Source organism: Malaclemys terrapin, chromosome 3 (genome assembly GCF_027887155.1).
Source record: "Malaclemys terrapin pileata isolate rMalTer1 chromosome 3, rMalTer1.hap1, whole genome shotgun sequence".
NCBI classification, from domain to species: domain Eukaryota; kingdom Metazoa; phylum Chordata; order Testudines; family Emydidae; genus Malaclemys; species Malaclemys terrapin.
In genome coordinates, this window is record NC_071507.1 from 135,969,110 (window position 1) to 135,992,195 (window position 23,086).

The window sequence follows — 23,086 nt, forward strand, 5'->3', positions numbered from 1 at the left end:
GAAATAATAGTTACTTACCTCTGTTATGGGCAGTGCTTAAATTTGTAATGAAAGTAGTGCTGGGGCTCAAGCAAGTAGATGCCAGGGCTCAAGGCTTCTTTTTACTTTCATAACTGATGCGGCAAACCTAGAGGTGCCAGGGCTCAGCCCTGGCAAGCCCATGGCACAAATTAAGCACTGGTTATGGGTACGTTGAGAGGATTAATGTTTTTGCAGTGCTTTGACGATGCAAAGAACAGTATCGTCTGTTATGTTATTTAAAACTGGGCCTAAAAACCCTGGAACCAAATATCACCAGACGCAGTAGGAGGTGGATCCAGATCTCAAGTTACTTTATGGCAAACCAACACCCTTCCAGATCCAAGCACACCTAATTATGAGGAAGATCTGGATCAGGAGATTGCAGCTGGACTTTATTCCTGTAACGAGCTGAACCACAAACCCAGATCTGGCTCCAAATATTGTGGCTTGGGTCCATCTCTGTAATTAAATATTATTATGCACTAAACTTGCACCACTAATCCTGATGTGATTTCTGAACTCAGATCTCCTGCTAAGCAGAACAACATCCTGTTTTTCCAAACTTTGTGAGCAAACCTGGTCTATGGTACAAGTGAGCCTGGGCAAATTTCTGACTGTGTTTTGAAACCGTGTGAAACACAGATGTTTTGATCATCTTTAAGTTTCTGGGTTGATTTGAATATGAAATTCAAAGTGAAATGCAGGGTTGTGAGACAGAGCCAAAGAAAAAGGCTGACAGATGCCACCCAGCTAACTGCATTTACTTGGGATCTCGCAGTTCTAATTAATGTTCTACAAGGGGCCTAGATTCAAGGAAAGCAAAGTCCAGAAGTTTGTTCTGTCTGATTGCGCCTATCATGGAGATTTCCTTTATGAGACAAGCCAGGCATTGTGAGGTAAATAAGAAATTAAGCTGTCATACTGCAAGTAAGATATTTTAACCAAAATACGCCCTCTCGAGGCATCTTGTTTACAAAGACAGACAGCATTACATAAAAATGATAAATATTGCTGCCTTCCAGTCGAACTCCTGTGTGTTGACTAAACATTTGCAATAGAAATTATTTATAGACAAAGTGAAGTTGTTTTTCACTTGACATCTCTCGGAAGTATTTATTTTAAAGTTTCCTGCGATCTTATCTATTGAATAAGGGACAGCAAGAGAGGGTAGAGTAGGGAGAGAGTGAGAGATTGAAACTACTGAGAGCGCTAGAGTAAAAGATAAATTTAAACAACCCAAGATATCTCTCTACAATAACCAAGCCTTTCTGCCACAACAGGAACAACACTCACAACTAGCACACACACCACCCCAGAGTTTTTATACCCTCCAAAAGGCAGAAGAGCCAGAGACTCTAGGAGGTCCACTAGGGACTTTGGTATGCTAATTGATTTTATATGGAAGGCACTCAGGTCCTGCAATAAAGGACATAGGTATAAAACCCTAAAATTGTTAAGTAAGGTAATGCTTCATCAGAAGTTGATGATACTACAAAATATTGTGGAAGTGAATTAAGTAGTTCTATTGCTTACTGGGTGGATCCTCTCCCCAGTCCCATCCACCAAACTGTGCAGTCTTTATGCAGGAAATTAAGTGGCAGTGAGGGATAGAATCCACTTATTAATGTCGGGGTAGACCATAGATCACCACTACACTACAGACTCTATTCAAGGCTTCTCCACCACTGCATCCACATAAATGTAGGTCCTCTGGTCCCTGCTCTCAACGCTTCCTTCTGCAGCAGCATACTTCCAGTGAGCATAGAACCCCCCTCCCTGGTGTGCAGAGGCTCCATCTCCCCTTTGTACAACAGCTAAGTCCAGGTCGCCATACCTGTGCAGGGATTCTGAAGGCTTCCGTGGCACAGAGAGCCTTGGGTGGAACCCACCCCCAAAGAGGCGGATTTCATGCTCTGTGATTTAACAATCTCAATAAATACAGAAAAATGAACTAAATGCTTACCTTGGCATCACATTCAATGGGCCTCTTGCATTCTTCACAGGAGTTAGCAAATAGGCCATCATAACATGTAACACAGTAAGAATTCTCCTCTCTAAATGCATACCTCCTGCCAAGAAGGGATTCCATGCAGTAATGGCAGTGATTACTTGTCATCTTTTGGTTCTTCAGCTGTTCTGGGAGAAAGGAAAATTAATAAATAACATGAATGAAACAGTTCAGGCCCAAACAATCTCATTCTGTGGATAGTAATGCATTACTGGTGCAACTTAGAGCAGCGATTGCCCCGGTTACTTGCAATGGTTGGGATTCCTAACGTTGGAAGCATCTGGCAACAAAATGGCAGTTTTTAGCAATGCATAATATTCAGGAAGTGGTTGTCTTCATAACCCCAAACAAGAAGATTGCCTCAGTTTAGTCGATTAGTATTTATACTGATAATCCTGGTGCCTGAAATCTGTTCCCTCTGTCGTTAGTGCCAAAACAGATCAGGCAAGATGAGTGGAAATAAATCAATTTAAATTTCTTATCCTACTCCTCTCTTTACTCCTAAAAGAGAACTATTCTTGCAGAAAATGAATAACCTTAGCATTTGCATCAGTGGTATTACAGTCATAAAAGAAAATCGAGCAGACACAAAAAGGTGGAACACACTCCTGCGTATTGAATGTAATTTGGGATGTCAAAATTACATTGGAAAATCAATCATAAATTTGAAAGTGAGTTTATCCCCACACTAGCAATAGTCAGAGGATTTAATTAAGAAGAAAATAGGTGGAACATAAAGACACAAAGCCTCATACAGAAAGTAACTAGGTTTGTGAGGTCACCCCCAACCACCAAACCATATTGGAGAAAATGTTTTTATGTCCTGCATTGTGAGGAGTAGATTATCCAGAAAATTCACATAATATGGACAAAAGCTATTTTCTGAAATCAAACTGACACTGTAGATAATAGGCCAAAGAGAAAGTAGGTTTGAACCACGAGTTTTCAGACTTTCCCTGCCCAACATCAGAACGTTCCCAATTTCCTTGGCAGTTCCTTTCTTTCTGTAATGTGTCTTCCTTTTGGAAAAGCCAGTGTCCACCTTGAGTAGTGTGGAAGCAGAGAAAAGAACTGACAGAAGGGAACTGCAATGCATGATGGTTGTTAGCAAGAGTCAGGCTTCGTTAGCAAGAGACAGTCTTTGTTAGCAAGAGTCAAGCTAGCTGTGACCCTGATAACCCTGATAACGCGAGATTTGTAGAAGCCAGGATTGTGTGAGGATTGTGTGAGACGGGTGAGAAAGAGCTGTGTAAGAAGTCATTGTGACCTCAGTGTAGATAAGGTATAGAAACTAATTGTATGTAGGCAAGAGTCAAAACAAGTAAGGAAATGAGATATCAAGATGGCCTATGTATAAACAAAATGCAGCTGTCCCTCATTATTTCTGTAATGAAAGGTATAAATGCTTGCTGTAATTAGTTACCAGAGAGAGACCTACTTGCTCTCTCCTCTGCACATGTGAGAGTTAATAATAAAGCCTCTGACTTGCTGTACCTAAACAAAATAGTGAGAACTCAGTTTTTCTCCGACAGTAGATAGAAGATGGACAAGGAACTCCAGGTTAGCTGGCCTGCACTGCGAAGATTATCTCTGTAATACTAAAATCAGTTACCATGCAGGGAGATTTGAGCAGCCTTCTTCCCTTGGATATCCTAAGAGAAAAGAGAGCGAGGGATAAACCTGGTATAACTAACATAAACCCTACATCAAACCAAGTTTCTTTTTGTTGTTGTGGGAAGAGAATAGACTTCTGTTTTTCTTACATGCATCTGTATTGCCAAGTTCCATCCAGAACATGACTTTGAAGTGCCAGAATACTGTGAGAAAACTGATATTTCCATGTCAACCAGTTGCAGGAAATACCATAAATCTTCTGAGAGCCCAATCTCATATACTTCTCTTCCCTCAGTTTTACAAGCCAAAGAGGATTTGAATAAGCAAAGAAGCTTTGGTATCTGAAACTCTGAACCTTTGGAGGCTTGTGGGGAAGGAGTCTTATTTCAGTCTTGTTATTGCTAGTTGGATCAGCAATACTTTGCTAATATTGGGTCATGGTTCCTGGGAATGAGGGAAAGAGACTCCAAAAAGTTCACAGTGAAGCAAAACTCAGACATCTGCTGGACTCGTTGAATTGCAATTTGATTAGCTCATGAGTAAGGGACATTCTGCTGCTAATGTCAACAATCATAAAGAGTTACAGCGGATTTAAGAAAACTAGGTTTCATAAAGTATTTACATCTCATTGACTTTGGGCAGCCGAAACGGAGCTCTTGCACCAGTGAAGGGAGGTGTAAGTTACAGCTCAGATGAACAAAATGCAAAGGGTGAAAGTAACAAAGAAAAGAATAAAAAGAAATAACATTTGAGGAAGCAGTGAACATTAGAACTGGATCTATTCTATTCTGTGGTGCTCACTCCTATACTTTCTCATGCAACCACTGTGCAGCTCCAATCCACACTACAGCTTTAAAGAAGTGCTATTGCTTTTTTCTCCCTTCTTGAAGACTGTTAGACATAATCCAAAGGAATATTTTAAACTTCAAGAAATCATAACTAATGTCTATCCCCACTAGTAAACTCAAAGTCAAGGACTCTGTTTTTATTCTGTTCCCCAGTGTCATGACTGTGAAGAAGGGGCAGGGGAAGATGATGGAATGCTTATATTAGACCAAAAATAATGGCTCGTTCATTTGGCACAAGCTGTGGAAAACTTGTTGTCCCTGCAAATTGAAAACATTTTTAGCTGAATTGATTTACTATTTTTCTAACCGCACTAAATCATTGCACTAGCCAGGACAGTGTGCAGTAAAAAAGTCAAATAGTCTATAACTCAAATCAGTGGGAATCAAGTGCTCCCTTAATAATATTACAGATTGATTTAATGTCTTGTTCTTGGATTATAATATAACAGGAGTCTGAAGCTGGACTTCCACATACTTGGGTCCTGTCAATATCCTCTTTGAGCACAGCAATCAATAGTTCAACTGTAAAGACTGCCATGTTGCAATTTTTTAAGATGTATTATCTGCTTTTGCATGTAGTGCAGCTTGTTATCCTAACAATACTATAGCAAACATAAATTTGTGGAAGTGGGAACGATTCTGTAGATAATGGAGGGAGTTTATTTATTACCACCTCTGGACATGGGTCAAACAATGCATCAACACAGATTCACGCAAAACTGATCTCAGCTTACATCCCCCTCCAACCAAACATGAAATAAGTTGAGCTCTTTGCTATGAATGTGATCCAAACTATATAGATAGTACTCACAGCAAAGACATTATCGTTATTAATTTCATTTACCAGACCCTCAGCTGCTATAAATCAACATAGGTCTTGTGGATGCAACTCATAAAGTGCAATTGAATTTTTATGTAGGTATTTAGTTTGACAATTAGTGGATTTACAGCTAATTTAGGCCAGAAGGTAATAAATACTGTCCCAAGAAAAATCATAGCTTCCTCATCAAAAGGGTTTACTGGTTGAGGAAAACTTAATTCTCAAAGCTAAAACTTCGTAACGTAAGAAAAGGAAGAAATCTTGCCTGGATCACTAAACTTAACAACAGGTTAAATATTTTGAGTGTAGTTTTCATAAAGTATCGCCCTAGTCCTGCATTCACTTGTGCTGTTCTTTTGCACTATTACTGAAACTGCATAGGTGTATTGGGCATTTGCACAAACAAATGGATCTAAATGGCCATCTTATGCACAAAGGCTCCCTTTGCACGTACCTTTATTGGATGTGTCGGTGCAAATGTAGACATGCAAAGGTAATGTTGACCCTTTTTTATGAAATTCTGACCTTTTATGCCTATTCTTCTGTTGGTTCACATGCATGACTTCCATTAATATTAATAGGAGTTACATAGGATATTGTTATAATTTAGAAAAAATGAACGTAAGTACAAGAGTATATAAAATTGATCATCTTATGTACTCATACCACTAGAGACTGACACACAGAAACATGCACACCATGTGTAACTGGGTGCAGGGCCACTACAGAGTCCTCATTAAAGCAAAGGTTAGATAAATTTAGGTGATCTTCCCTCACCTCATGCACACCTACTTGGGAGGAGAATGGCAGGACTCTATACCCAAGGACATGGGTTTGGGTTGAACCTCAGTCAGAGGGGTAGTTTGTTACTTGTTTTTGTTTGAGTCACAGCTATACACGTCCTCTGAAGTAAACCCTTACTTGATTATATTTCTGATTTGTTTCTGATAAATCAGTCCATTGGCTTACAAAGAAATAACAGGGCATGCACTGATCAGGGCCGGCTCCAGGCACCAGCTGAGCAAGCAGGTACTTGGAGTGGTCAAGGGGAAAGGGCTGCACGTCGGGCTTTTCGGTGGCAATTCGGCGGAGGGTCCCTCGGTCCCTCTTGGAGGGAAGGACCTGCTGCTGAATTGCCGCCGAAGAAGAAAACGGCGTGGTAGAGCTGCCACGGATCGCGATCGCAGCTTTTTTTTTTCTTTTTTTTTTTCTGCCGCTTGGGGCAGCAAAAACCCTGGAGCCGGTCCTGGCACTGATGAGCTATTAATGCACACTTGCAGTGCACAATGCGCACAGACAAATAATTTCAGTCATGCTCAAAATGCTATAAATGCACATCTGTTCAAATCGATGGCATTCAACTATTACATTAATGTAAAAAAGGAACCCCCCCTTCAGTTTTTTTCAAGGAGTGGTTCATTAGATTTTTAGGGTTAATCTATGCTGAAAAGTTCTCTCTCTCCAAGGTACTTATATGGCACCCATCACCATAGTATTTTAATATATTTATCACATTATGCCTGTCTGGTAGTCAATTATTCTTATCCCCATTTTACAGATGGGAAACTGAGGCACAGAGAGGCTGTAATCTGCTTCTGATCACACACAAAGGCCATGGACAAGGGGGGACTTGAACACAAATCTTTTTAAGTATGATGCCAGTGTCCTAACCACTGGACCATCCTTTCTCAATAAGCAATAGAGAGACTTTATGGGTGAACCCATATCTGCTTTGGAAAATGCTGAAGGCAACATATCCTCTACACACAACAATCATTAAACAGCAGGGGCCACATCTTACAGCTTTTTCTCAAACAAAACTCTCATTGATGTCAATAAGAGTTTGCGTGAGTAAGGACTTCAGGTTATGGCCCTTTATAAACTGATACCATGTTCGGATACAAAGCAGGATTGGTCTGACAAAGAATGACAGACTTTTCAAATCTCATGACAAAGATGTGGATGATCCTTGTGAAGTATTTACCATAAGACAACATAAAAAAATAACGAAATCCTGTCTCCCTGAACCATTGCTTGCCTCAGCCCAATAAATAAATAATGTTCTGAGCATCATGTAGTTGAAATGGAATATTTTTCTGATGTTTTGATCCTAATCTCCACAGTAATATGTTTACTTGAAGTTAGCTGGACGCTAGGCTTTGTGTTTTGGGAGGTCTGATCAGAATTCTCCGGAGAACTGATGTTATGCACTCTCATGGAATGAAACGCTGACTCCAGCATTCCATCCTCTGGTTACTGGTTTCCTTGACACAGTAAAATGTTGAGTTTTATGTATTTCTTGGGAAAAATTATTTCGTTTTCTAGCTATTATGGGAACAAAGGTAAAATGCAGTTGATTTTAATCTATATAATAGGCACATATAATGTAAGTGACAGTAATAAGAACAGTAGCTCTAGTATATGCTAAATGAGGACACAGGAGTTACCATGGTAACTCACAAGGACGCAGCATTGGTGTCTTTGGGGTTAGAGTTGAGAATGTAGTCCGAGTACAAATTATAAAGCAGATGAAAGCAGGACACAACGGGGGCAGGCTGTTCTGCCAACAGTTTCACCAGAAGGTAGAACACAACTCATGCAAATGTGCCTGGGAATTTCTGCATAGTTGAAATGTTTCTATGTAAAGGGTGCAGACTGAAAAGTCCAAAAAACTTGTAAAGTTACAGAGAAGTGACATTCACTAACAGGAAGGTTTTTGAGGCCTACACAAATCTGGTCAGCGTAGAATCAACTATAAAGGGATCTTCTTCTCTCCTGTCATTGTGTAAGTAGTGCAGGGACAAGTAACCATTTTAATGTCTTATATTACTTTGATGTTTCCTGTAAATATATTGTTCCTGTTTAGAGTACATGATGTTTTTTGGGTTTTGTACATTATTCCTAATGATATAGAAATTAGTGTATATACATGATGATATTTTAATTTGTTTTATGCTCCCCTAGTGGAATATTTCCTAATCTGCCTTCATCAGGTTGCCCTTGAATTACATCTTAAAAAAAAAAAAATCAAATACAATACACGAAGCAGGGTTCTCTACTCGGCTCTGAACAGGTACAAACAAAAAAGAGTAATGATGGCATCATAACACTCTTGAGAGGGGGGAAAAAACGTGTTATGAGGGCCAAGTCTGCACATGTGTGAGACAACCCAGACAACATAGTTTATCTACATTATTTCCAGTGGATTGTGTGTTTTCTTGCATACCTGCTTGAAACATAGTTTTGCTCTTTTGCGTATTCATCCTGAGTTTATTTTCCTTATTCTCCAGATAAAGGTCTCTGAGCATTTCACCAGCTCAAAGAATTGTTGCAAAAGTCATTGGCAAATTTGGGATATTGAGGGCTACTCCACCTTGAAGCAAACATCAGCCTATTGAAGTTAAGGTTTCTAAAAACCTACTGCAAGGAGCAGGCAAAGGACTTTGTTTGTCCTTTCCTAATTTCAGGGATTAACTTGAACATCTCACTTTGTAGACTTATTGTCCGTCTAGAAAGGAGTTATTTCCTCTTCAGCAGAGCTGCTCAAAAAGAGAGTTAAAAGAAATGGAAGGGAATTTTGAAATTTTTTTTTTCAAATTATAGAAAAATGTCAATATATTGACAAACCAAAACCAAAAACCACCCCTCCCAAAAAAACCACCATCATTTCAATTAATTTTTTAAAATTGAAAACCAAGTGTTTGAATACGAAACTTGTTTAAAACTCAAAATCTGGAAATGTCAATCAGCTGTACTCCTGAGTTATGCTTTGTCCATGGATTCTAGGCCCATGCTTTTCCAAATGTAGCATGAGAAGAAATGGAAACTAGAAGCAGCACATATTTCAGGCTGAGTGGAAGAGCATGAGTGGAAAAGGAAAGAACTCTTGGTTTAAAAGAAGGATTTAATATATCATTAACGCCATTACTTTCTTCTTAATTTGTATTGCTTTAGGCCTTGTCTGTACACATGATCTCAGCCCTTGGTGTGGCTGAACCAGACACAACCCCTAGTGTAGAAACTGTTTACACCAATGTAGTGAAATTTGCACAGGTATTGTTTATCCCAGTTTCCAGCTAGAACAAGCGGAACTAGTGTAAACATGTCTATGTTAAAAGTTTTCACTAATGCAGTTACACTGAAACCACAGCAGAGACAAGGCATGGGTGTCCAATGTACCTACAACCTTTCTCTCTATGAGTGAAAAGGCAGGATGGAGTAGCCTGCCATTGCCTGTGCAGCAAGCTATTGTTCCCTTAATACTTCCTTTAGAGATTTCACCAGGCTATCCAATATGAATTTTACCTGCTGTGCAAATAATATTGAAGATTTCAGCTGATGATATTAAATAATTGATCTCTATTTTTAGGAGCGGGCATACAGTCACCAAAAAGTCCATTTCAGGTTGGACAAAACATTTAGTTCCTGGGCATTTTTAAAGGGCTAGATTCACAAAACAGGGGGTGGGGAAGGAGGAACAATGAAGAATCCCCCTTAATAGCCTTTATCTCAGTGGTTAGGGCACTCACTTGGGATGTGGGAGAGCCCCATTTAATCCCAGGTCTCCTCCCTCACAGGTGAGTGCCTTAACTATCAGCCTATTCTGGGATGGGTCTCTCTCAATCTCTCCTGTTCAAACCTGGGTCTCTTGCATCCCAGGTGAGTGCACTAATCACTGTGCTAAAGGTTATCAGGAGACTGGCGGTGGTGGCACATCCCCTCCGCCACCATTTCTGAATAGTGCCTAAGTTGCTTTGTGACTCAAGCTTACAGAAATTTTTTTTTGTTTTTTCAAATTATAGAAAAATATCAATATATTGACAAACCAAAACCAAAAACCACCCCTCCCAAAAAAAACACCATCATTTCAATTAATTTTTTAAAATTGAAAACCAAGTGTTTGAATACGAAACTTGTTTAAAACTTGTTTAAAACAAGCTTACAGTTGTTGCTGTTGTTGACATCGTCGTCATCAAAACTATTTGGTGAATTTGTTTCAAATTCGCAAATAGTTTCAGGGTAAACAAAACTGCATTTTTCAACGAATAAATAAATCTAAAAATTTTCAGTCAGCTGTACTCCCAATATCTTCAACAACTGCAATAAAACAAGGAAAGATTGCATAATTTAATGTTCAATCTTATTTCACTGCTTTCATTTATCTATAACTTGTCTTGCCTACTTTATGTATAGGTCAGATTTTCTGGCATGGGCATTCGTTATATAGCACATTTATTTTTTATGATCATCGACAGGTTAATGAAATAATAAAAGTGCTTCACTCATGCATTATTGTACCTCTGTAGATACGGGTCTGTATTGTGTTTTGAAAATCATAAAACATTGTTCCAGAATAAAATCTGACATGAAGCTGGTAAGTGAAACATTAAAAAAACACTTGTACAAAACTCAACTATTTCTTTCTTTTGAAAACAGGACTTGTGCAACCTACTTTGGCCCTGATGCAGCAAAGTGCTTAAGTATATACGCAACTTTATAGATGTAAGTAGAGATTTCAATAGGACTACTCAGGACTTAAAGTTAAGCACTTGCTTAAGTGCTCTACAGGACCAGGGCCTTAAGGCCACATTTTCAGCAGACACCTAACCTGCTTTGGCACTTCTGAAAATCCCACTGGGCACCTATCTGGATCTTTAGACACCTAGATACCTTTGAAAATCTGACCTTTAGTCCATAGTGTGGACTAGATTCTTTTATGAGGAAAGGCAAACCCATTAGTATTCTGTTGTTAAAGAAGCAGGTTCTGTGGTAGTTTACTGAAACGTGGAAGGTTATGGCACTGATCATTCATAAAGAAAATCTGTTTTTTAAAAACTCAGTTGCATTCCATTTGAATGTCAATACCTAATTTATTATATAACCCAGAAGCATTCAGATTACTTTTTCATTCTCAATTTTTAACTAGAATGGATATTTACATATACTGACAATTTTTCAAGAATCTAAAGGTCTGAAAATCTCTTTTATTTCAAATGAACAAGGAGGTGTAAGTAGGGTGAGGTGAAAACATCCTTCAAAACTTTTTCCTTCAATGGAGAATTGGGTTTTCGATTCAGTGAAAATTTAGTGGAAAGAGTCCACTTGCTTTCTTTGAAAATGTGCAATTTTTCGTCAAAAAAAACCCAAATCCCTCAAACTGATTTTTTTTTTTTTGGTTTTGGCTGGTTTCAGCCAAAAAATTTTGGGCTTTTGACCAAGTCAGAATTTTTCATGCAGAACTCCCCCCTTTTTCCAACCAACTGTAGTCCTAACCATTTGAGAAATTGAGAGAATTCCAGTTTCACTACATTCTGCATTGTTACTTCAGGTGGAATATCATCCATAGATATGTCTTTAGCCAGTTATACACTAAATATGGCTGTAGACTAAGGGTTTGGGCCTCATTGCTGGAAGATTTTCTGGCTGGTTGGCTCATTTTATCAGGACAAAAAATTTTTTTTAAAATCGATACAGTTTGAAAAAGTTTTGAAGCCCTCCCCCTATTTGCTACTCTCAAATTCTAAAATTCAGTTCACCCCAGCATTATTTGAGTGACTTTGCTCCAGCAAGAGACAATCTATTCAGAGGTCTGCTTCAGCTCTCAACTTTTCCAGAGAAATACTGAGCAATAAAGATGTTTTCATGAGCAATGATGGAAAAACGTCAGTCTGTGCTAAATTCACTCATGTTAGATACCAATGTATCCAGTATGGCAACAGATCTAACACTTTGGCAACACCGGCTCAAAATCTGCACGAAGAAAGTAGGAATTGCCATAACATCCATCAGCTCCAGTATTTGGTCTTCAATTGTGGCTAAAACTATTCCAAGAAAAATGCAAGAAACCATCTGGCACTAATCTGCTATGCAATAACCTGCCCACGGGGGAAAATTTCTCCAGAATTCCTCTTCTGAAATTGAAATACGTTTAGATTTAAAAAAAATCATGTCTTTTTGTAGTAGGGTGGTTGAAATTTTTCTGTCACTGTTTTCCTTTGGAAATTTGGATTTTTGACTAAGCAAAAATCTTAATGGAAAGAGTCTTCTTTCCTCTGTTCATTGGATAATGAAAAATTCAATAATGAAAATTTTTTGGCCAAAAAGATCTTTTATCTTTCAGATGAAGTTTTTTGTTTTTTATTGCCAAAACCAGACATTTTTGGTTTTCAATTTTGTTATTTTAATGAAATGTAAAAAAACATTTTCTGGCAAGCTTTACTTTGCAGTCTATGAGTATTTCTACACAGCAAAGAAAAACCGTGACTGACATGGGCCAGCTTCAGGTTTTTCTTTGCTGTGTAGACATATCCTAAGATATCAGACAAGGCAGCTTATATTTTGAGATGAGTACCCAGCAGCAAGTGGATGTTTATTTGGATCACAGATGGCTAAAAAGAATTAAAAAATTGATGCATCATATTGATTTGGAGAAAACAATGCAACTTTTTATCTATCAAATTGAACTCCAGGATATAAAGAAGAGGGAGTGGGAAAGGTTAATTTTGGGCCCAATCCTAAAAGTTTTACATGAGTAATCCTTTATCAATAGTCCATTGGTATCATCAGACCAAGCATTTTGAGACGAATCAAAGAAAAGCTCCCACAAACTTTAGGAATTACTAGAGCAAAAGCATTCAACCAGAGATCAAACAGAGACAAAAGTTGCACATGAAGACTTATCGGGCGAAATCTTGACCTGGGGGGTTTGCCATGGATTTCAGTGGGGCCAGAATTTCACCCATAGTACATAAACCAGAGAAATATCCAGAGATCTTTGTAAGAATAACTCCTTCATCCAAAGAAATCCCACTTCTAAAAAAAGTATAAATAATATCAGTGACCTGACTGTCCATTGTACAATCCACTGTGAGAATGATATAAAGGAAGGTAAAAATGCCTGCACAAACCAGGGAAATCCCACTGAGGAAACGGCAGCTTGTTAACAAGGTCCTAATGCTACTTGGCAGGAACACATCTGCCAAAATAAGAATCAGCCTTGCCTTCAGGATTGGAAGCCTTCTTAGGGAGAAAATAGAAAACAATGCCTCAGATACAGTGAGGAGCAACAAGTTTACAGGCAATAAAGTGAAACAGCCTTTGCCACTGATGAGAAGCAACAGAACCCCAGTAGATGGCACTGAAGCAGAATGCAACCTTTAAAACCTTACCCCAAAATAAGCTGTGTCTTTCATTGTGCAGCAACGTCAGCTACAGAGACAAAAATCTTCATTTTAGTTCAGGGATTAAAAGGAAGATGAAAAGTACTCTATCTCCTGAGAACAGAGAGTGCAAGCTAGTTAAACCCCCTTTTTAAAAGTAAGCAAGTAACTATAAGATTAACTTTTTTCCTAGCTTGGTTCTCTAAAAACCAATGCCACACTGCAAAGCAGCTTTGAAAACAGCAATAAGAAAAAAGGATTAGAAACAGCATGCATGTCTTAAAGCAAGTCATAACTGAAAGTCTCTTTGGTTATCCCATAGAAAAAAACAATCACCACGAAGCACAAAAAATAGAAAGTAACCTCTCTACAAAAACAAAGCAAAATAACAAAACCAAAAACACCTAGTGTACTAGAGAGATCTGGTCTTTTTACTCATTTTTTCCCCTCACTGCTGCACTATCATGGCTTGACCTAGTTTTCTCAGGAAAAAAGAAATGGTTAGCTTCAAAAAAATAAATAATAATATTTCACAAATAAAAATGAACCAGATACAAAGCTTTCTGATTTCAACCCCAGTTAGAGGGTTGCAGCCAGCGAGGTGACATCTCAGGAAATAAACAATGACAAAAACTAGCTTATACAGGCTAATTTAAGAATAGTGGGTCATAGGATCCTGTACTGTATGTGGTGGAGAGGGGAGCTAAATGGGCTAGAAAAGCTGTGAGAGAGACACATGAACAAACTATATATATTAGGGCTGTCAAGTGATTAAAAGAAGTAATCGCGATTAATCGCACTGTTAAGCAATAATAAAATATCAAAAATATTTAAATTGTGTTTTCTACATTTTAAAATATATTGATTTCAATTACAGCACAGAATACAAAGTGTACAGTGCTCACTTTATATTTGTTTTTGATTACAAGTATTTGCACTGTAAAAAAAACAAAAGAATAATATTTTTCAACTCACCAATACAGGTACTGCAGTGCAATCTCTATCATGAAAGCTGAACTTTCAAATGTAGAATCATGTACCAAAAAACCTGCAATCAAAAATAAAACAATGTAAAATTTTAGAGCCTACAAGTCCACACAGTCCTATTTCTTGTTCAGCCAATCACTCAGAAAAACAAGTTTGTTTACATTTGCAGAAGATAATGCTACTCGCTTCTTGTTCACAATGTCACCTGAAAGTGAGAACAAGTGTTCTCATGGCACTGTTGTAACCGGCATTGCAAGGTTTGTCTTAGCAACTGGCTGAACAAGAAGAAGGACTGAGTGGACTTGTAGACTCTGAAGTTTTACAGTTTTGTTTTTGACTGCAGTTATGTAACCAAAAAAAAAAAATCTACATTTGTAAGTTGCACTTTCACGACAAAGAGATTGTACTACAGTACTTGTAGGAGGTGAATTGAAAAATACTTTTGTTTATAAATATTTGCACTGTAAAAATGATAATCAAAAATAATATACACTTTGATTTCAATTACAACACAGAATACAACATATATGAAAATGTAGAAAAACATCCAAAATATTTAATACATTTCAATTGGTATTCTATTGTTTAATAGTGCGATTAAAACTGCGATTGTGATTAACTTTTTTAAAATTGCAATTAATTTTTTTGAGTTAATCACATGAGTTAACTGCGATTAATTGACAGTCCTTATATATATTTCACACAGTTTATAAACAGATTGCTAGGTGGAGATGGGCCAGCCATGGCAGGTCTGTTCTGCATGGGGAGTGCTTTGGAAAGACCACAGTCTCTGTGTTCCTCTCTCCCATTATTAAATTAACTGGTTATGGGACTCTACCAAGAAAGGTGAAAAACTAGAGCTTAACAGACATAAGAAAACCCCAGGATTTTCAGGAAAAAACTCCACAAGCAATTAAACAAAATTTAACTTTTTGGGTGGGAATTCAAGCTGAGGTAAACATGCACTCCTATGATTATTAACCGTGAACTCCTGCCAACCCTTCTAACCATAACATCACACTCACTTGATGTGCCTTGTGAAAAATTATGGCCTGATCCTGGAAACCGTTATGCACATGTAACTTTACTGATGTGAGTAATCCCATTGACTTTATATGAGTCAAATTATGTATGTGAGCATTTGCTGAATTAGGCCTTGCTTTGGAAACTCTTCATATTAAGGACCACGTTTTCAGTATAGCACCAAGCACAGTGGGGTCTCAATCCCAACTAACACTGCAGTAATTACTAGACCCTTCCTCTCTAATGATTACAGAATAAATAATTTGGTTTAGGGATGTGACTATTAAGTAGGGTTACCATATTTAGTGCCTCCGAAAGGAGGACACTTTAAAGGGGCCCCAGCCCCGCCCCCAGCCCCGCCCCCGCGCCCGCCCCAACCCCGCCCCCTCCCCAAAGTCTCCGCCCCCTCCCCTGCTTCCCGCGAACATTTGAGTCGCGGGAAGCCTGAAGCAGGTAAGGGGGTGTGTGTGTGGGGGGGGAGGAGGCGCGGCCCACCCCCGGCACCGCAGGTCCCCAGCCCGTCCCCCGAGCCCCCGGTCCGGCCCGGCACCGCCGGCCGAGCCCCCGACCCGGCACCCGAGTCCCCGGCCGGGCCCGGCACCGGGCCCCCCCGAGCACCGCCGGCCGAGCCCCCGGCCCGGCCCGGCACCCGAGCCCCCGGCCCGGCACCCGGCCCCCCCGAGCACCGCCGGCCGAGCCCCCGGCCCGGCCCGGCACCCGAGCCCCTGGCCCGGCACCCGGCCCCCCCGAGCACCGCCGGCCGAGCCCCCGGCCCAGCACCCGGCCCGGCACCCGAGCCGCCGGCCGAGCCCCCCGGCCCAGCACCCGGCCACCCCGAGCACCGCCGGCACCCGACCTGGCACCCGACCCGCCGGCCGAGCCCCCCGGCCCAGCCCGGCACCCGAGCCCCCGGCCCGGCACCCGGCCCCCCCGAGCACCGCCGGCCGAGCCCCCGGCCCAGCACCCGGCACCCGAGCCGCCGGCCGAGCCCCCCGGCCCGGCCCCGGGCCCCCCCGAGCACCGCCGGCCGAGCCCGGCACTGCCGGCCAGGCCCCCCGAGCCCCCGGCCCGGCCCGGCACCCGAGTCCCCGGCCCGGCACCCGGCCCCCCCCGAGCACCGCTGGCCGAGCCGCCGGCCCGGCACCCGGCCCGGCACCCGAGCCGCCGGCCCGGCACCCGGCCCGGCACCCGAGCCGCCGGCCGAGCCCCCCGGCCCGGCCCCGGGCCCCCCCGAGCACCGCTGGCTGAGCCCCCGAGCCCCCGGCCCGGCACCCGGCACCCGAGCCACCGACCGCATGTCCGATTTTCCCGGACATGTCCGGCTTTTTGGGATTTCCCCCCGGACGGGGATTTGGAGCCCAAAAAGCCGGACATGTCCGGGAAAATCCGGACGTATGGTAACCCTACTATTAAGGGGCAGAACAAAGACTGAGCTGCATAGCTCCAACGGGAAAAAGAGGTATCAGCCCAGACAGACAGACTGGTAGAAATAGAAGGTTCACCCAGAACTAGAGCAATGATGGGAGATTTAAAAACAACACCAGTGTAGGAGGGGGCCTAAAGCACTATTTTTCTGCTTCTTAATGAGGCACCCATTCCCAGAGTCTTTCTGAAATGTAGATCAAAAGAAATATTTTCCCCCAAATAGGTATATGATACTCTGCATTCCACTCTGGCACATTGAACAAACTGCCTTGAAAGGACTTACCTTTGAGAACCTAAGTTCAAAATATGTTTCTTTCCTATATGGGGGTAGCTCAGTGGTTTGAGCATTGGCCTGCTAAACCCTGGGTTGTGAGTTTAATCCTTGAGAGGGCTACTTAGGGATCTGGAGCAAAATCAGCACTTGGTCCTGCTAAGTGAAGGCAGGGGGCTGGACTCGATGACCTTTCAGGGTCCCTTCCAGTTCTATGAGATAGGTATATATCTGATAGAAAATAGCGTCAACTGAGGTGCTGGAAATCCTACTCATCATGTTGGCTCTTAATATTAACCTTAAGTGGACATGGGAATAGAGTTGTGCCCATCAGCATTTGCTGCTTTAAGAGTATGTGTATCATATGCAAAACACTGATATTCCTGATTTTATTCAATGGTGAAACATCATTTCCACCAGCTTTTCACAAAGCAAATGGTGAAGTTTGTCCTTTGGATAAATTTAACTAAATATGTGGGCTTACAGCAGGGTGCAATTTTGCTCTTGCTCTTCACCCCATATTTATTTTAAGAATATTGCCATATTGGAGCAGCATAACAGGATATATGTCATTTCTCATCTTTGTACCTGTTTCCCCTCCTTCCCTTTGTCTGCCTTGTCTGTTTAGGTTGCAACTCTTTGAGATAGTTATGTGACTGGGAATCCTAACATCTCCACACCAGATTTAAACACACTTCTCCTTCTTGAGATACAGGAATGTATTCACTTATGAGCTAAAATTTGAAGATTTTACAAATCTGGCTTTGATTTAATCTCCATTTAATGTGACATGAGTTAGTGACCCTTTAATTACTGCTCTGCTGGTTTTTGTTTTTTATGCCCTGGTAGCTGCAAAGATACACGTGTTTAACAAGATCTTTCTTTGCCATACTATTATTTTCAAAGTGGATTTCTTACTGTTTGCAATAAGCATGTCTTTTATAAAATCCAAGTTAAATGTGGGATTGTTCTATTATGTTATTTTGATTTGTAGAAAATGAGGGATACGAACTTGCCAAGCTCCAGAAAAGTGGACATTTGGTTCGGACAAAGTAGAAGGGTTAGAAATCATAAGTCTTCAAAATATCAATGCAAAACAGGACTCAAGACACTAATCTCTAATACAGAAACATTTTAGACAAGGATAATTTATTTCAAGGCTACAGTGGAGTGATGAATCTGTTAAAAATAATAATGATTATGTGGGTCAGATCCTTAGAAAGAGAAAAATGATTCCTTTGCAAATCTGGAATGGAGCTGAGCAACTTCAACACATGGGGCCTTTCTTATTCCAAATTGCGATTAAGCCTTTAACTCCAGTTAGGTGTGTGGGTTTGGTGAGGACAGTCAGCAGCAGCAGTTTCATGGGTGATGACACAATCACCTGTCATGGTAAGATAACGTACAGATCTGTGGCCCATGATTCAAATGATGATTCCTGCTGCATTTAATAGCTTGCAGAGATCAAATGAGACAGGAGAATGGGCTCCTAATGAACAGCAATATGCTTAGCAGTTATAAAGTGCCTTCCACTAAGGGATCTTAATGCACTTTACAATCATTAATAAATTAGTCTTCGCAGCATCCTTGTGAGATAGGTATTATCCTCATCTTACAAAGAGACTAAAACCCTCATTTTACAGATGAGACACAGTGAAATTAAATGGCTTTACCAAGGTCATACTGGAAGTCTGTGGCAGAGCCAGGCATAAAACTCAGTCCTATGCCTTCACCATAGGTATAGTTTGACTTCTATATTAGGGGGAGCAGCTCCAGTCAGACCAATGGGGCCGCACATGGGTGGGGGGCAAATTCTGTGCCTGCCCAAGGCTTGCTGTTTGAGGGAGGAATGCCCCCTTTACTCCCCCCAAACTATGCCAATGGCCTTAACCACAAGGCCATCCTTCAGTTCACATTACCATCACAATAATGCCGATGGATGTTTTCAAGTGCAAAGGCTGCCTGATGGGTAATTTCAGAAGAACTTGTAAGAAGAGGGTGCAACAAAATGTTCTAGTCATCAACTTGAGATCATCAGTTATGGATTTAGGGTTGTGACTAATGTTATACAAAACGTTCACAGTAAAGCTTGTCTGATTTTGTGTTTAGTGGAAACATGGCCCATGCCAGCTGAAAGGTTTGCTAAGGATTGTGAACTTTTCCAGTGAATTTGAGCTCATATTCCAGCAAGCCTGGGCTGATGTAGTTTTGCATTGAAATTGCATGAATTTCCCTGTGATGTAACATAAAAGCATTTGGAGTGTGGCAGGTTCGACTGAAGTCTTTGAACTCAACTGTGACTCTCACCTGCATGAGGAGAAAGTCAGCAGCATCCAGTCATAGAATGTAAAACCCTCCCAGGCCTGGCTAATTGGGGTATCTGGGTGTTCAAATACGGATGGGTGGGGAAGGGGAAAATTAACTGAAAAAATTCTGGAAGTTGTGTCACATCATAAAATGACATGCTAAGTTCCAGCAAGGAATTCTATTTATTTTTAACTACTGCTTCATTTTTCTCTGTCTATGGTGATTATATGTTCCCATTACCATAGTATCTCAGTACCTGTAATGAATTTATCCTCATAACACTCCTGTGAGTGAGGCAGTGCTATTATCCCCATTTTACAGATGGCGAACTGAGGCACAGAAAAGCTAACCTGCCCAAAGTCACACAGGAAGTCTGTGGTAGAATATGGCATTGAACCTGTGTCTCCAAAATCTGAAGCCAGGGCCAAACCAGTGGCCCATTCATTGTCCTAGTTCCATTCTCTGACAGAAAAAAAGTCTTAAGTATGGGAAGGAGAGGGAGGAAGGGACATTGTGCTACTACAGAAGTAGTCAGGGAATAGGGAACAAGATTGAAGGCTAGCACTGAACCAAGGGAGCCTCTTCAGAACCAGGGTCCCATACCTGATGGAACCAGGAGAACTTATCAATACTTAGATGGATGTAAAACAAATTCAGATGGACCTAGAACAAATTAAAAGAACAAAAGTAAAAATGCACTCCACAGGAGGTGGAGAGAGAAGTACCCTTGCACTGCGAGAGTAAACGGAGAGTTACAAGCACCATTTTGGTGGGAACTATTAAGTAGCTTAAAGAGTTATAAGACATTGGACAACACTGCTGTATTTCAGGAGACCTGAACTATGCAAAAATGAGGAGGTTAGTTAAACAGAAATTAAAAGGTACAGTGACTACAGTGAAATCCCTGCAAGCTGCATGGACACTTTTCAAAGACACCATAATAAAGGCCCAACTTAAATGTATACCCCAAATTAAAAAACACAGTAAAAGAACTAAAAAAGAGCCACCATGGCTTAACAACCATGTACAAGAAGCAGTGAGAGATAAAAAGGCATCTTTTAAAAAGTGGAAGTCAAATCCTAGTGAGGTAAATAGAAAGGAGCATAAACATTGCCAAATTAAGTGTAAAATTGTAATAAGAAATGCCAAAAAGGAGTTTGAGGAACAGCTAGCCCAAAACTCAAAAGGTAATAACAAAATGTTTTTTAAGTACATCAGAAGCAGGAAGCCTGTTAAACAACCAGTGGGGCCCTTGGATGATCGAGATACAAAAGGAGCGCTTAAAGACGATAAAGTCATTGCGGAGAAATTAAATGAATTCTTTACTTCAGTCTTCATGGCTGAGGACGTTAGGGAGATTCCCAAACCTGAGCCGTCCTTTGTAGGTGACAAATCTGAGGAATTGTCACATATTGAAGTGTTACTTGAGGAGCTTTTGGAATTAATTGATAAACTTAACAGTAACAAGTTACCGATACCAGATGGCATTCATCCAAGAGTGCTGAAAGAACTCAAATGTGAAATTGCGGAACTATTAACTATGGTTTGTAACCTGTCCTTTAAATCAGCTTCTGTACTCAATGACTGGTACATAGCTAATATAATGCCAATATTTAAAAAGGGCTCTAGAGGTGATCCCAGCAATTACAGACCGGTAAGTCTAACGTCGGTACCGGGCAAATTAGTTGAAACAATAGTAAAGAATAAAATTGTCAGACACATAGAAGAACATAACTTGTTGGGCAAAAGTTAACATGGTTTCTGAAAAGGGAAATCATGTCTTACTAATCTATTAGAGTTCTTTGAAGGGGTCAAACAAACATGTGGACAGGGGAATCCAGTGGATGTAGTGTACTTAGACTTCCAGAAAGCCTCTGACAAGGTCCCTCACCAAAGGCTCTTACGTAAATTAAGTTGTCATGGGATAAGAGGGAAGATCCTTTCATGGATTGAGAACTGGCTAAAAGACAGGGAACAAAGGGTAGGAATAAATAGTAAATTATCAGAATGGAGAGGGGTAACTAGTGGTGTTACCCAAAGATCAGTCCTAGGACCAATCCTATTCAACTTATTCATAAATGATCTGGAGAAAGGGGTAAACAGTGAGGTGGCAAAGTTTGCAGATGATACTAAACTGCTCAAGATAGTTAAGATCAAAGCAGACTGTGAAGAACTACAAAAAGATCTCACAAAACTAAGTGATTGGGCAACAAAATGGCAAATGAAATTTAATGTGGATAAATGTAAAGTAATGCACATTGAAAAAAATAACCCCAACTATACATACAATATGATGGGGGCTAATTTAGCTACAACTAATCAGGAAAGAGATCTTGGACTCATCGTGGATAGTTCTCTGAAGACGTCCACACAGTGTGCAGCATCAGTCAAAAAAGCAAATAGGATGTTAGGAATCATTCAAAAAGGAATAGAGAATAAGATGGAGAATATCTTATTGCCCTTATATAAATCCATGGTATGCCCACATCCTGAATACTGCGTACAGATGTGGTCTCCTCATCTCAAAAAAGATATACTGGCATTAGAAAAGGTTCAGTGAAGGGCCACTAAAATGATTAGGGGTTTGGAACGGGTCCCATATGAGGAGAGATTAAAGAGCCTAGGACTTTTCAGCTTGGAAAAGAGGAGACCAAGTGGGGATATGGTAGAGGTATATAAAATCATGAGGGGTGTGGAGAAAGTGAATAAGGAAAAGTTATTTACTTGTTCCCATAATATAAGAACTAGGGGCCACCAAATGAAATTAATGGGCAGCAGGTTTAAAACAAATAAAAGGAAGTTCTTCTTCACACAGCGCACCGCACAGTCAACCTGGGGAACTCCTTACCTGAGGAGGTTGTGAAGGCTAGGACTATAACAGCGTTTAAAAGAGAACTGAATAAAGTCATGGAGGTTAAGTCCATTAATGGCTATTAGCCACGATGGGTAAGGAATGGTGTCACTAGCCTCTGTTTGTCAGAGGGTGGAGATAGATGGCAGGAGAGAGATCACTTGATCATTACCTGTTAGGTTCACTCCCTCTGGGGCACCTGGCATTGGCCACTGTTGGCAGACAGGATACTGGGCTGGATGGACCTTTGGTCTGACCCAGTTCTTGTGTTCTTACCAGATCTAGAATTTTAGCTGGGGTGGGGAGTAGCAAGGAACACAGAAATGATGAAGAACCTGACAGGGGAAAATTAAAAATCAATACAACTCAAGGGCAGAGGCCTGCGAAAGGTGGGAGCAAGATGCAAATGGAAGGAAAGTTTTGAAGAAGTCATATTAACTAGAGTCAAATAAAAGCTTTTGCTTGAAGAAAAGGAAACTGGAAACAATAAGGAGGATTGAGTCACTACTTTTTTAGACCACACTGTACACTTTCATAGAAGACTATATCCCTGCTTTAGAATTATATGGGATAGTTTATATGATTCTCCATTAAATGCCCTATATTTGTGGAGTAACTTCTATGCTGCCCTATTAAATTTCTGTGAAACCTTATTAATTTTACCCCTCTTCAATTTTATAGGATTTTTCCAGAAGGTAAAGTTTAAATATATGGGCTGAGATTTTCAAAAGCCACCTAAATATTTTTGAATG

At 40.7% G+C, this 23,086-nt stretch overlaps 1 protein-coding gene across 6 annotated transcripts in view; it reads right to left on the minus strand.

The window, feature by feature from the left end:
* Nucleotides 1-23,086, minus strand: part of FHL5 (four and a half LIM domains 5) — a 43,575-nt gene that overhangs the window by 17,929 nt on the left and 2,560 nt on the right. Inside the window, exons 1-2 of one of the 6 annotated variants that reach the window (XM_054021732.1) lie at nt 14,446-14,518; nt 1,985-2,152 (exon numbers count right to left, since the gene is read on the minus strand). In XM_054021732.1, coding sequence (XP_053877707.1) covers nt 1,985-2,137 — 153 coding nt within the window. In that variant the 5' untranslated portion in view covers nt 2,138-2,152; nt 14,446-14,518. Of the gene's footprint in view, nt 1-1,984; nt 2,158-3,641; nt 3,661-14,445; nt 14,519-23,086 lie in introns of those variants that run through there. The other 5 variants (XM_054021733.1, XM_054021730.1, XM_054021734.1 and 2 more) reach the window with 5 other exon arrangements.